The sequence below is a fragment of the Lampris incognitus genome, chromosome 16 (assembly GCF_029633865.1).
Source record: "Lampris incognitus isolate fLamInc1 chromosome 16, fLamInc1.hap2, whole genome shotgun sequence".
In the NCBI taxonomy this organism is placed as follows: domain Eukaryota; kingdom Metazoa; phylum Chordata; class Actinopteri; order Lampriformes; family Lampridae; genus Lampris; species Lampris incognitus.
In genome coordinates, this window is record NC_079226.1 from 18,920,583 (window position 1) to 18,933,488 (window position 12,906).

Sequence of the window (12,906 nt, forward strand, 5' to 3'; positions counted from 1 at the left end):
ACCTGTGGATCGAGAGGTCATGGAAATCCGGTGCCTTCTCGGGTACCGCTTCTGTTGGCCAAGGAAGTGGAGAGGCTTACCCTGCTGTTTGACTTGTCTTAAATGAACCAACTGGAATTTGCCTTGCTGGTCCTCGTCTGTTCAGCTTCACATTAGACTCAATTGGCAGGCCAGGCTCTGATTTATAATGATTTACTTTACATCAGGTGATGACGTGCAGAACATGACTTGTGTAACAAAACATTTTTGTGTGACCATATTGTCTTCCCACTTAAGATCTTCATAGGTGGTGAAACTACAACTACAATACCACCAACAACAACAGCAGCAAACAACAAAAATCTTTACATGTAGTAGTGTTATAAGGATGCAGCATCCACACACAAAGCTTCAGTGGTCTTTGTCTTGATGCATGCTCAGTAATCCAGGTAAGAAAATCAGAGAAGGTTGAATCAGTTCATCTGGATACCTTTATTGACAGATACGTTTCATCACTCAACTAAGCGACCTCTTCAGTCTAAACTGACTGCAGGTATCCTCACCCTTATAAACAATACAGTACAATACAGTTGCATGACAACCATGGCCATTGAAACTCTAGTTAATGGTCACACCCATTAAGAAACCGATTGTTGGTTTCGGTCGTTATGTAACTATTGTTTATAAGGGAGGGGATACCTGCAGTCAATGGCCACATGTACTATTCACAGGGGACTTGGGAATGTTTGCAATCACAGCATTGTAAGACGGCGACAGATGCACAATAACCGAAACCAACGACCAGTTTCATGTGCAAACTCTAGTTATGGTCACGCCCATATTTGCATATGAAACTGGTCGTTGCTTTTGGTCACTATGCAACTGCATTGTACTGTATTGTTTATAAGGGGAGTCAGTTTAGACTGAAGATGTCACTTAGTTGAGTGATGAAACATATATGTCAATAAACGTATCCAGATGAACTGATTCAACCTTCTTTGGACTTCAGTGGTCTTGTTTCACATTTTGTTCAGCAGGGAGATGCTGGTAGACATGAATGATCTGCAAACCCTATTGGTTCCGAGGGCCGGCAACAGCTCATATACACCAAATAGAGGATGTGATACAGCTTTAATCATCACTTGCCCTTTCTACCCCACCCGAGACTCACAGGTCAGTGTCATGTAGTTCTGCTGTTGTCTAGGAATCTTACTCGACATATGCAGTTTGCTATTATTACTCATTGATGATGAAAAGTGTCGAGCAGTAAAGCGGTAACTGAAAATATTTTCCACAAAGGTGTTGTAGAAGAGGACCATATGTCTCCTGTATCACGGCATACTAATTTATGATGACACATCTACAGTTGAGCAATTGTTCTTCTCAGGCCTTCGGCATAGCAAACCCAAACAGTGAGCAGATTGCTCAAGATAATTATTTTCCTGGAAAGCAGATTTTGCTTTTTGTTATTTTTTGAAAACCGCCTTGAGGGTTCTCCAAAAATACACTTGTGATTCTCTTTATTAAGACACCGTGTCTGTTTTCAAGAGGATTCAGAAGCTTTTTGTGCATCTAAAAGCCATTCTCTGCTCTGAGGAGAAAGGTGAGGGCTTCTGCATGGTATTTCTCTCCGTGGGGGATCAAGACGGCGTGCTTGATCACGGATGAACTGTAGATGCTCGGGTCGGCTATAATGAAGTCAAGCTCTCAGATGTTGCTTCTCGGGGAGATTTCATCTATCCAGAAGCTCAGTGGGCTTCTAAAACCAAAGCGCCACTGTTTCACATCCTCAGACGACCACCAAGATAAACCTGCCCCCAGCACATCTCCACACATTCTTGCCATAGTTCTGCCCCTTAATCACAGCGACTTACAGGATGTAAGAACGTGGCAGAAACAGGAGGAACGCAGCACGCACACTTTGTTTAAACACGTTAAATCGCAATTGTAAATCAGAGCAACACTTGGAATCGGTGCTGTGTTTTGCGTTCACGCAAAAAAATGTGTGGAGAAAATAAAAAGCACATTTTGCGCCGCGGGAAAAATGTAAACCCAAATGGATTAGACTTAGGCGGGGGGTGTTAATGAAAGAAGTATATTATTTCTTGAGATGTGGGAGGCAGGCTCCATGTGTCAGAACAACAGACAGAGTTGAAAGCCCAGTCGAAAAACCATCGTGGTTGAAAGCGCATCAGGGAGTCAAACAGCACGTGTCTTGTCTCGCCCGACACACAGCGGTGTAAATCACATCAACACAACACCGAGACACAATCCACCTCCAAATGATGTGCAACTCTGACCGATGGCTTTGAACGTGTGTAAACCGTTACCGTAGGTAATACCTGCTGTCGCTGACAGCATTCAGTGATAAAGTCCCCCTGTGTGAGGAATACACTAATATCAGCCCCCCCTAGTTAACATTTAGCTTCCACTTGGACTAGCTAGAAGATACTCTCTTTATATTATATTGGGGTGGTAATATCATTATTAGAGTTGCCATGTATTAACTTTGACCTTTAACCCCTCCCCCCATCTCACATACACACATGCTCACACACATTACGGCATCCCCCAAATTATAAAGTTCTTCATTTAATTATGTTCAGATGTTTCCATGTAGTTGTGACCACAGGCACGGGACTGGGCAACTCCAACTAAATAAACTGACCTTGTCAGCATCTGCTGCAGTGCTCAAGCAATCAATCCTCTGATCAGCGTTGAAGCAATTAATCAAGAAGACATTAAGGTTAATTACTGGAAACTCTGATTCTAGCTAATAAGTGTTAGCACAGGGCCCATTGTCATCTGCTGTACATGATGTAACAGCAAAATGGTTGCCCCTCCAATGGATTGTCTCTTTTCCTTTCCCTGTCCACTTTTTATACTTCATCGACATTGCCCACTGAGGAAAATGATGCCAAGATTAATAGGCCAGGTTGGTCTCTAAGCATATGTTTTCTTCGCGAACCTATAGCAATCCAACATGAGACGCCTGCAAATTCAATTCATTGATTTTGGGCCTCAACACATGAGGGCCCTCTTGAGATGAACAGCAACAATGGTATGCCACTAAATTGGCTGCTGCTGGCAGGCAGCACTGAGCTTGTCTCTGGGTGCAAGAGGTCCATGTTTGGGTTTGTTAACTCCAAAAATAGTTCATTTAGTGGCGTTGGACATGTCATGAGTGACTGACTTTGAATAAAGGTTAGCTATGCCATCATGGGCAAAGTAGTCTGACTCACAGGAAGTCAGCTGTTGGTATAAGCCTGCCATTGGCCATATATTTCAGTCAGAATTCTCCCCTTCCGCTATCTGCATGTTGCTGTTTTCATAGCTGCATCCTGGGCTTAGTACCGCCCAAGACGATTATGATTGGTTGAAAGAAAAACAAACGAACCAGAGCGTCTTTTTCCCCTTATACCAGAATGATAAAGGGTTCAACCAGACCTTTCTCCAGCACTGGTACGATGCTAAAACGGAGTGTGGAGATAAGTCTAGCTATGCAAGACTATGGGCAAGGTTATGCAGCCTTGTTCTGCAGTTGCACAAGTGACTGAATCGGTAACTATTCACTTGTATGGTCACCCCTTGCCAAAGAAGAACCATTCTCTCATTGTAGCACTTATTGTGGCAATGTTTTGTTGAGGGCTAAATACTTTGTTATCAAAAAGCTACCTTTTTCATTGCATTTGTACCCTTCCATCTAAATTAATTTATGATGGGGCGTATGGGTAGCGTAACGGTCTATTCTGTTGCCTACCAAAACGGGGATCACCTTTTCGAATCCCCGTGTTACCTCTGGCTTGTTCGGGCATCCCTACAGACACAATTGGCCGTGTCTGTGGGTGGGAAGCCGGATGTGGGTATGTGTCCTGGTCGTTGCACTAGCGCCTCCTCTGGTCGGTCGGGGCGCCTGTTCAGGGGGGAGGTGGAACTGGGGGGAATAACGTGATCCTCCCATGTGCTACGTCCTCCTGGTAAAACTCCTCACTGTCAGGTGAAAAGAAGCGGCTGGCGACTCCATATGTATCGGAGGAGGCATGTGGTAGTCTGTAGCCCTCCCCTGATTGGCAGAGGGGGTGGAGCAGCAACTGGGACGGCTTGGAAGAGTGGGGTAATTGGCCGGATACAATTAGGGAGAAAAAAGGGGGGGGGGCGGAATAAATAAAAAAATAAAAATTAATTTATGATTGGGCACAAACTCGGCTACACATTCACGGGGCTCTGTCATACCTGCAGTGGCCACATACCAGAGCTGGCTCTTCTTGCAGGTCGGTATTGCTAACCAAGGCTTCCACAAAATGCAGCAGGCCACTGAGAACAATAAAAGGCTTGTTTTGCCTATTCTCTGTCCAAAATATGCCTCATGCCAGGCAGGCATTCAGTCACCACTAACTTTGGTAACGGGTATGTTCTCATACCTTGGCTAAAAACACCAGGGCTATCTTTCATTGGGGGAAATGTTGCTTACAGCATAATGCGCCTGTTGATCCATGTCCACTATCAGATCTGCATTACTGTAAAATCCAGCGCGATGCTGAGGTGAATGGCTGACCTTTGTGGTTTACTGAACAAAGCCATCACTCTTGTCAGCCTCCGAGATCTGAGCTCCGGCCCTGGAAAGGTCAGTTGATGGCTTACATGTCGGGAGTGCCACACCACCAGTAATACAAGAGGTCTTAAAAGTCTCTGATTTTAGAACCACTTAGATAGGAATGAGGTGATAAACAGTTATAATGGATGTTGTGCTCTAAACCAGTAATGGCCCCCTAAGAAATATTACGGAGCGTGTCTGAGCATCCGTGAAGTTCCAAGCACGTGTCGAGACCATACTTCATATGCCTCACGTTAGGAAACAAATAGCATAGTTGAGACCACATGGCCTTTGAGCGTTTTAAACACCACCTCCTGGCTCCGTTTGACTCGTGCTTCACCAACAGTACTGCTAACCAAGCCCAGCGGTGCCCTAACAAAACCATTTAGCCCCGTGAGAGTGTTATGACAAGGGCGTAACCCAAGGCCAGACGCGAGGCGATATTTCAACACCCCGTCTCTCACGGGGAATCGATGTGGGGTTTTTCTAATACCACCTCCAGCGGTATCAGCTGTACGTGCTACTGACGGGGCAGCGGCCACTGACAGATCTTTCAGCGCTCTTGAGAGGCAGTCCAGTTACTTCTGGCTGCTCTCCCATCTGCTGAGGCATATAAGTCTGGCAGATTAGACTGTCATCTCGCCTCTGCCGACAAGTTCATGTGTCAGCCGAGGCAACCTTAGCTGAATGGGAAAGAAGAGCTGAGCAATCAGATGGGTTTGGTGAGCACGCTGGAGTAATCCTGCACCGCCGCTGTTTCTGACTGATCACCGGTCATATAAGAAAGAGGTGGTGGGAAAGTGGAAAGTGTGTGTGTGTGTGTGTGAGAGAGAGAGAGAGAGAGAGAGAGAGAGAGAGAGAGAGAGAGAGAGAGAGAGAGAGAGAGAGAGAGAGAGAGAGAGAGAGAGAGAGAGAGAGAGAGAGAGAGAGAGAGAGAGAGAGAGAGAGAGAGAGAGAGAGAGAGAGAGAGAGAGAGAGAGAGCGAGCGAGAGAGAGAGCATGCTTAACAGTAAGAGCTAAAACAGACAATGAGGGACATCTGGAAGTAGAGGTAATTATTTTGGGGAGAGGGTATCTGGTGTTGGTTTTGAGAGTGTGATCATGCCACTAGACTCGTCCCCCTGATGGTTAGGTGGTTTACGGCGTGTTTACGGAGAGCCCGGAGACCCAGACGGATATGGGTGATGCGGCTCTCCGGTGTACCCTGAAACCCTTCTCTAGCTCCTCCAGCTTGTCTGACAGGGAATGACCCGAGTGGCTCACTGCAAAAACACAGGTGCCTCAAATCGCAGCGTAGGAGATTTCAAAGAAATCTGTCCAACAGCGGCAGGCGGTTTTGTCGTCAGTTGCGTTTCGACGTCCTTGGCTGTGCGGCTCAGTAGAGCTGGACTCAGACAGACAGGTATGTCCCCTGTCTAGACCCGTGCAGCCACTTTATCAGGTCAGGCCATCTGGGTGAATATGGTTAGGATGTCTTTGGGTTTTGCTGCATTTTTTCCAGCGCTGTCTGTGAATGGTGGCACTCTGGGTGTAATGGTCATAGTAAGTCACAGAATGGCGGGATAGCTATCATAGCGATAGACTGTGGAAAGTGGACAATAGACCGGTGTTTATTGTGGCGGTAGGTAATGCTCGTAGCAACAAGTTCAATATCCAGAAATGATTGAACAAATAGCTATCATGTAACCATTTGTTATTCTCGAAGAATCCGCAAAAAAACAAACGTACCACACACTGACAGCGCCGTATATTTCACCCCGTCTTTGGTGAGAAGTGAAACGCGTTTGTAGCTTCTGGACTTGTTTCTTACGAGCGGCCGAGAAAGCTAACAAACCCGCGGCTCGGGGTGTTTTTCTACCGAACAATAAGCATGTTTGACTAACCATTAAATGGAGCTGGACGCAGATCTGGGCAGATTGAAGCAAATCATCCTGTGGCAGGGAACTGGTTGTGTGTGGCCACTGGCTGCCGTAGGAGCTTATTTAAACAGACCCAGACTGAAAGACTTAATGACCACGCTGACAGCAGTCATACGAGATGCAGCGTCTAGTGAGGCTGAGGTGCTGTGGTCACGAGAGAGAGGGGGAGAGAGAGAGACAGACATAAAGAGAGAGAGAGAGAGAGAGAGAGGGACAAAGAGAGAGACGGGGAGAGAGGATCAGAGAGAGAGACAGAGGGGGACAGAGAGAGAGGGAGAGAGAGAGACAGAGAGACATACACAGAGAGAGACATACACAGAGAGGGAGAGAGGCAGAGAGATAGAGACTCTTGAGGATATTGTGGTTGCCCTCTCCTTGTGTAAGCTCCAGGGGAAGGAGGTCCTGGGGATCCTGTCTGAAAACCCAGTTTTGCTGTTTGTTCTACCAGCAAACCCAAACCGACCCGAGTGTGGGCTCGGCAGCGCCCGGCGGGCCGAAATGTTTTTCTTGCCACCTCGAGCCTGTTCTGCCGTCTGCTTTAATGTCATCTCAATTAAACGTGGGTGTGCGGACAGAACACAGCACAGGGACGCACTAAAAGTAGGCTTATGTTTTTATAAGGTAGTGGTGAGTTTGGATTACATCCTGGGTATCATACCTAGGCCTTGGAAGAGGTTTTCTGGTTTGATTGATATTCCCTCACTCATGAGCTGCGCACACGTGCTTGTCACGTGCTGACCAGGGGAGTTGGGAGTTTGTGCATATGTGGGCAGATAAAAAAAAAAATGTGGGATTTCAGTGCGGATACATAATGGCGATTCCCAGACACTTTTAATCCGAAGTCGGGCCGGACTATATATCGTTTCAGCATCAACACTGCAATATACACACGTGCAATAGTCATACTGCAAAAGATGCAATGTAAGACGAATTGGGCCCAACAGTCTAATTACTTGAAAGAAAATGAAGTCTAGTAAGGTCTGCTGTTTTATGACTGCTCTTAGAAAAAAATGTTCGCGCGTATCTGGCAAATGTATGATTTATGATTCAATATTTTCATTTAATAATTCTGATTTAATGACTTCTTGGAAAACCGCCTTATTTCCCGTTCTGAAATCACCATAATCGTTGCTGGAGTGATAAATTCTTTGCACATGGAGCTTTTAAAGTTAAAAGCTGCATAAATCTGATTTAATTATTTTACTCCTGTTTATTCTTTGACATTGCAATACATAAAAAGTGTAATGCATACAAAAAAAAGTATCGTAATATTGATTTTGTTCAATATTGTTTGGTGCTAATCCGAAGTGCTGCAGAACACATACATGTCGGCATGCATAATCTGGAAAATATTTGCTATCCCACTGACATGCATGAAATAACTAGATTTTCTGTCATCTCTCGTCACACAGGACCTGATGTTCAGGGGTTTGCACCCAAGACTTGCTAGATAAGTATCATCTCGGGCCGAGACTATCTGCAGGTTTTCATAGAGGAGAGGCGAGCGCTGAATCTGAACCCCTGACATGTCCTCACATCCTCAAGACCCATCATCGTGGCATCAGACAGAGACACACAGTCTGATGGGATGTTGTGATCCCTCTAACTTGGACCAGGCGAATGCAAAGTAGGCAGTCTGGATAAAAAAAAAAAATCATAACAATATCAAATCCACCTCCTCTGCACTCTGTCTAGGTCTGGCTTCATGGCTCCACCTCATCATTTTACATTCAGAAACCAAACATACTTATGTAACATTATGTTCACATATGTTCACATTTCCACACATATACTAGCTTATATATATATTTATCCATGTGATTTATGCATATATTACATAATATATCCACGAATGTACTTTGCTCAGAGGAAAACAAGCAAACGTGTTTTTCTGCTAAATCCTTAATTTTCTTATACTTGCTGTTTAGGAACCATGCACCCAGAAACTTGCAAGATCTGAGCTTAATTGAAATTTGCCCACATATAATAATTACAGTCCCGGTCCAGGACTCAAGCGTCTGCACACAAGCAACACTGTGTTTGTCAAACAACGATTGGTTCAGTTATTTGTGTTGGTGAATTTATGTGGACATTCTTTTGGATTTGCCCCCACTTTTCTGAAGGCAGAAAATTAAATTAAGTTAATAAACCACGTAGCTCGCTTATTCTACGTCAATAAATAAGGTTTGTTTTCTTGGGTGGTGCTCATAATTGGCTGTAAATCTCTTCATCGTGCTATTGTGTGTGTGTGTTTGTGTGTGGACTCGGGGAACTTAAAGAAAACATATTTTGTGCCGAGGCCACTTGTGTTACACCACCCGGCTTCTCCATCTCCGTGTCTCTGGGCTGTACTCGAGCCACGGTGTCGTGTCAGCCGTCGCGTAAAAGCGCTTTGAAACGTGACATGAGACGGATTTTCATCGCCGTTCGGCGAAATGTATTGAGAGATGCGGAGAAGCGTGAATTTGGCTTCGAAACGATCTGCCGGTTTTCCCGTAATGGCAAGTTTATACGACCGACCTATCGCCTCTAAAGATGGTAATGAGCCTGTAAAAAAAATGAAATAAAAATAAAAAAGCATCATGACTTTGGAATTTAAACATAATAACCGGTGCAAATTATTTAATCTCACTGCAGGCGTGCGTACCCTGCAGGGAGCAAATACAACAAATGTGGACAATGCACTATGCAGCTATTGTGGACACGGCATATGCTGTATGAGAATAGGAGGAATAGGCCGGGTGCACCACACGAGAAAAAAGGCAGCGACAAACGCAACCGGCGGGGGAGCGCATGTGGGCCGAAGGGAAAAAGAGCGATGTTTTTTAGGCCTCCAGACTTCCCGGTCCGCATGTCGATCCCTGTCCTCCACATTCCGAGCCTGTAAGAAAGCCCGATCAGATGCTTCGGGAGAGGGATACTGGCCGTCCTTCCTGCTGTGGTTAGTGCAAATGTCCTTCAAAAGAAAGTCACCGAGGTTATTGTGATGAAACTTTTATTCGCCCCGTGTTTCTGGAAATCTGTTTCACTTTATCTCAAAGGTCAATGAGTCTTCGTCCCAGACTCGGCCGTCTGAGTCTGCGATGATATGATATGACCCTGCGTCGGTAGGAATGCCTTCCAAAGCCTCATATCAAAGCGTAATAACACGGACGTCTGTCTCCAGGTTGTGAGCATCTGGGTAACGTGGCGGCAAAACCTTTCAGACGCAGAAGGGGGGGGGAGAGAAGTACTATGCGGAATGCATAAGACGGGCACACTGCATACAAATTGAGACCCTGCATATCGATGCGCGTTACATTTTTAAAGAAAAAGTATGTCAAAGATCACCACTCGGCAACGCTGACGCCTCTAATGACATATCTGGGAGAGGTTTCTCCAACTGTCCGGAGGTGGTGGTAGAGGTGAACCACCTTCCGGTGTCACACAACGTCAGCGTCACGTCTTCTCGTCTCCCACAGTCCCCCGAAAACCCGTCTGCGTCTAATCTTGGGTTTGTTTGTTTCAGACAGAAACTGGCGTGAGCTCAGCTATGGTTTAGCATAATGGTGAGATATTCCTCTCATGTTTGGTTTAGTACTTCCTGTCTGAGCTCTGTGAGCGTCTACATAATCTGTCTGGTCATTGGTATGTAAACTGTCAACAGCTGAGCTAGTTTTTGAGGGGTTTTTTTTCTCGTTCTTTTTCTCGGCAGCATCTTATGTTGCCTTTTAAAGAGAGACAGGCTTGGCAAAAATGAGCAACAAGGGAAACGGGAATAATACAATGGCCTACAGTCAACAGTCGCACTGGGCCTGCGAGAATTGCAAGACAAAAGATTCTAATATACAAACAACCCTTTTTGGGGGATGTTAATATGATAAATAATGTCCATTATATAGTTGAAAATAAAAACCAGTCAGGAATTTGCTAGCTGCAAACGGTTACAAGCTGCAATAAGCTTGGTCTAGTACAAGGAATGAACATCACCAACCAATAACTGGCAGTGCCGAAGAGTACAACTAATGATATCCATCTTACAATATTTTGTCCAACAAACTCAGAAGAAAACACTTCCTGATTAAAAAAACCTTAATCGTGCATGACCATTATGCAGCAATGGGCTCACGATAATCTTTTTGGGGTGCAAAAAATGCATGTAAATACACGTGCGTGCGTGCGTGCGTGCGTGCATGCTTGCGTGCGTGCTGGTTGACTGCACAAGTGTGTGGGCTCATCAGCACACACTCTCATCAAGTATACACATGTGGAGTGGCTCTCCAGTCATGGCTCCGAATTCCAGCCATTTCCACGGCTGTGACTGATCCAAACACCAGTCGGTCACACGGCCCCGAAGAGGCATGATTCACTCCTTTGTGCTTTGTGACTCAAAGCTCTCTTCCCTGCCTCCTCTACTCCGCATGTGCTCCTCTCACTCCCACTGTTCCCCGTGGAACGGAGTCTGCCATCTGACCCTCTGCCAGCTTGGACACTCTTCCCACTGGTCAGCTGCGGCATCGCGTAATGTATATCCACATAGCAACAGTGTGTGGACATACGCTTAAAAGTATACACATAAAAGAATGACTAACAGATGTCCGAAAGGGGTAACTAATTTGTGATTGTTTACTGAAAATATTAGTCGCGCAAAGATGTTTTCTTCGTCTACTTATCGATTCCAGATTCTCCTAATTAATACCGAGCGACGACCCCTCAATCACTCTGATAAAGGGCCGTTAGTTTAGTTCTGGTGAGAATCGACATATGCAGATTGTTGCTGTTGGAAAGTGAAGAATTGACTCTTTCATGAGGTGGCAGCCGAGAAAAAAAAAGTTACCAAAATTCCTTCAAATTGGTCCCACATTGGAAGAAAAAAGTCAAATATTGCCAAGTCCATCTGAAGTATCTCATAAGACGAGGTCCAAAGGGGCGGGGCCACTGCCTGGTGTTAAGGAGGACCAGATGATGGGCCGAAGGTGTTTTCAGTCATGGGGTTTCCGATCGCCAGAAGATAGGGGGAGAGAAGAACAGAGCTGCAGATGTTTAGGCTTGTTCTCTTGCCCCGAGGTCTCATTATATATATATTTGTTAGTCTTGATTCAGATTGAATACTTACTGACAGTGATTCAGATTATGCAGGTCTGTCTCCAATCCATCTTCACTGACCTCACAGGCCTCAGCACTGCGGCATATGTGTACATGTATATAAAACGGGGCGTGAGCTGGAGCTGATCTCCGGGACGAGACGGCTCCCGAATGGTTAAAATAAATTGGCTTTCAGAGGCCGAGCTCCTTTACAAGACACTCTCTCGTGAGGATGCTGTACAAACGCTTCCTCACACCTTTTCTCATGAGCTTTGAGCTCATTTCCTCACTAGTTACTCCTCCATCGGTGTTGCAGAAAATAGGACATAAAATTGTAATGAAAAGCCGGCACTGAATTCAAATGAGAGGGAAAGTTAGTCTGGCTGGCGTACAGGATATAGTCTCATTTGGTCCTGGGAGCCAAATGCTACAGAGCAGCATGGGTGCGCCAGGGAGGGGCTCCAAGTCTCTCTGCTCCATAATAACCAGAAAAGTCCCCCTAAACATCCATAATAGCCCACATTAGCTATAAGACAAAGCCATGTCTGACAATAACATGTTCATTATCAGTAACTGCTGTTAATGGGGGATCTGAATTCAGTTTTCCGAGGTCGAAAATGACACATAAGTGATCATTATGTGTTAATGGACTAGCGACGATTAGATCTAAGAAGGGTCTGCGCATACTGAGAGCATGGCATACTGCAGTTTTTGGGCTTTTATTTAGAATAATCCCAAACCCCAGGATTCATTAAACCCACGCTGAAGTCATTCGGTTGCATTGCTTTGCCTGGTAAGTGATTAAGTAGCTTTTAGCATAACGCGCTTGGGCCGAGTTATCCGACTTCACCATGTTTATGGAACCAGACTGGCTTTTGGCGAGTCAGTAAACCTGATAATCAAAGGACGACGTGTAGACGCGGTGTAATGAGGGCTCTCTCTCTGAATAATGTCCCCTTTCGCCTGAGGCCATCTGCACAATTTGATTTCTACTTTCAATTACAGTCGGTAGTGTAAACATTCGCGCCGCAAATTGAGTTAGGGTGAACACGTCGGGCCTGCTTCTTTTGGCAGAGGGCACCTCTTTCACATGAATGATATTCCTCTCCCGCTACCGGTTCATACGGTGGCTCTCTCTGGGCCGTGACGAGAGAGAGCGCCCCTCGTTAGCGGAGGAATGAATTACCCCGTCGAGCTTTGCTGCACCCAGTCATTAAAGCTGTCTGTACGGATCGAGGAGAAGACGAGCCGAGCGACACCGGGCCCCTGGATTTTTATTCCATAGATTTGTAACACGGCTTAACCAATAGGCCAAGCTGCGGCAGGAAATTAACAGCTTGTATGTGGCAG

The 12,906-nt window shown here is 45.6% G+C and overlaps 2 protein-coding genes across 3 annotated transcripts in view; one reads left to right on the forward strand and one right to left on the reverse strand.

Annotated features, from left to right (window-relative positions):
- acp7 (acid phosphatase 7, tartrate resistant (putative)) overlaps positions 1–8,682 on the forward strand; it is a 30,194-nt gene extending 21,512 nt beyond the window's left edge. Inside the window, exons 15-16 of one of the 2 annotated variants that reach the window (XR_008811718.1) lie at positions 7,905–8,119; positions 8,421–8,682. Coding sequence is in view for 1 of the 2 variants with exons in the window: in XM_056295764.1 (XP_056151739.1) it covers positions 7,905–7,946 (42 nt within the window). In the remaining variant the exon portion in view is untranslated. Of the gene's footprint in view, positions 1–7,904 lie in introns of both variants that reach the window. The other variant, XM_056295764.1, reaches the window with a different exon arrangement.
- The window catches only part of LOC130126308 (KATNB1-like protein 1), a 55,740-nt gene that overhangs the window by 37,204 nt on the left and 5,630 nt on the right, over positions 1–12,906 (reverse strand). The gene's annotated exons all lie outside the window — the stretch shown is intronic.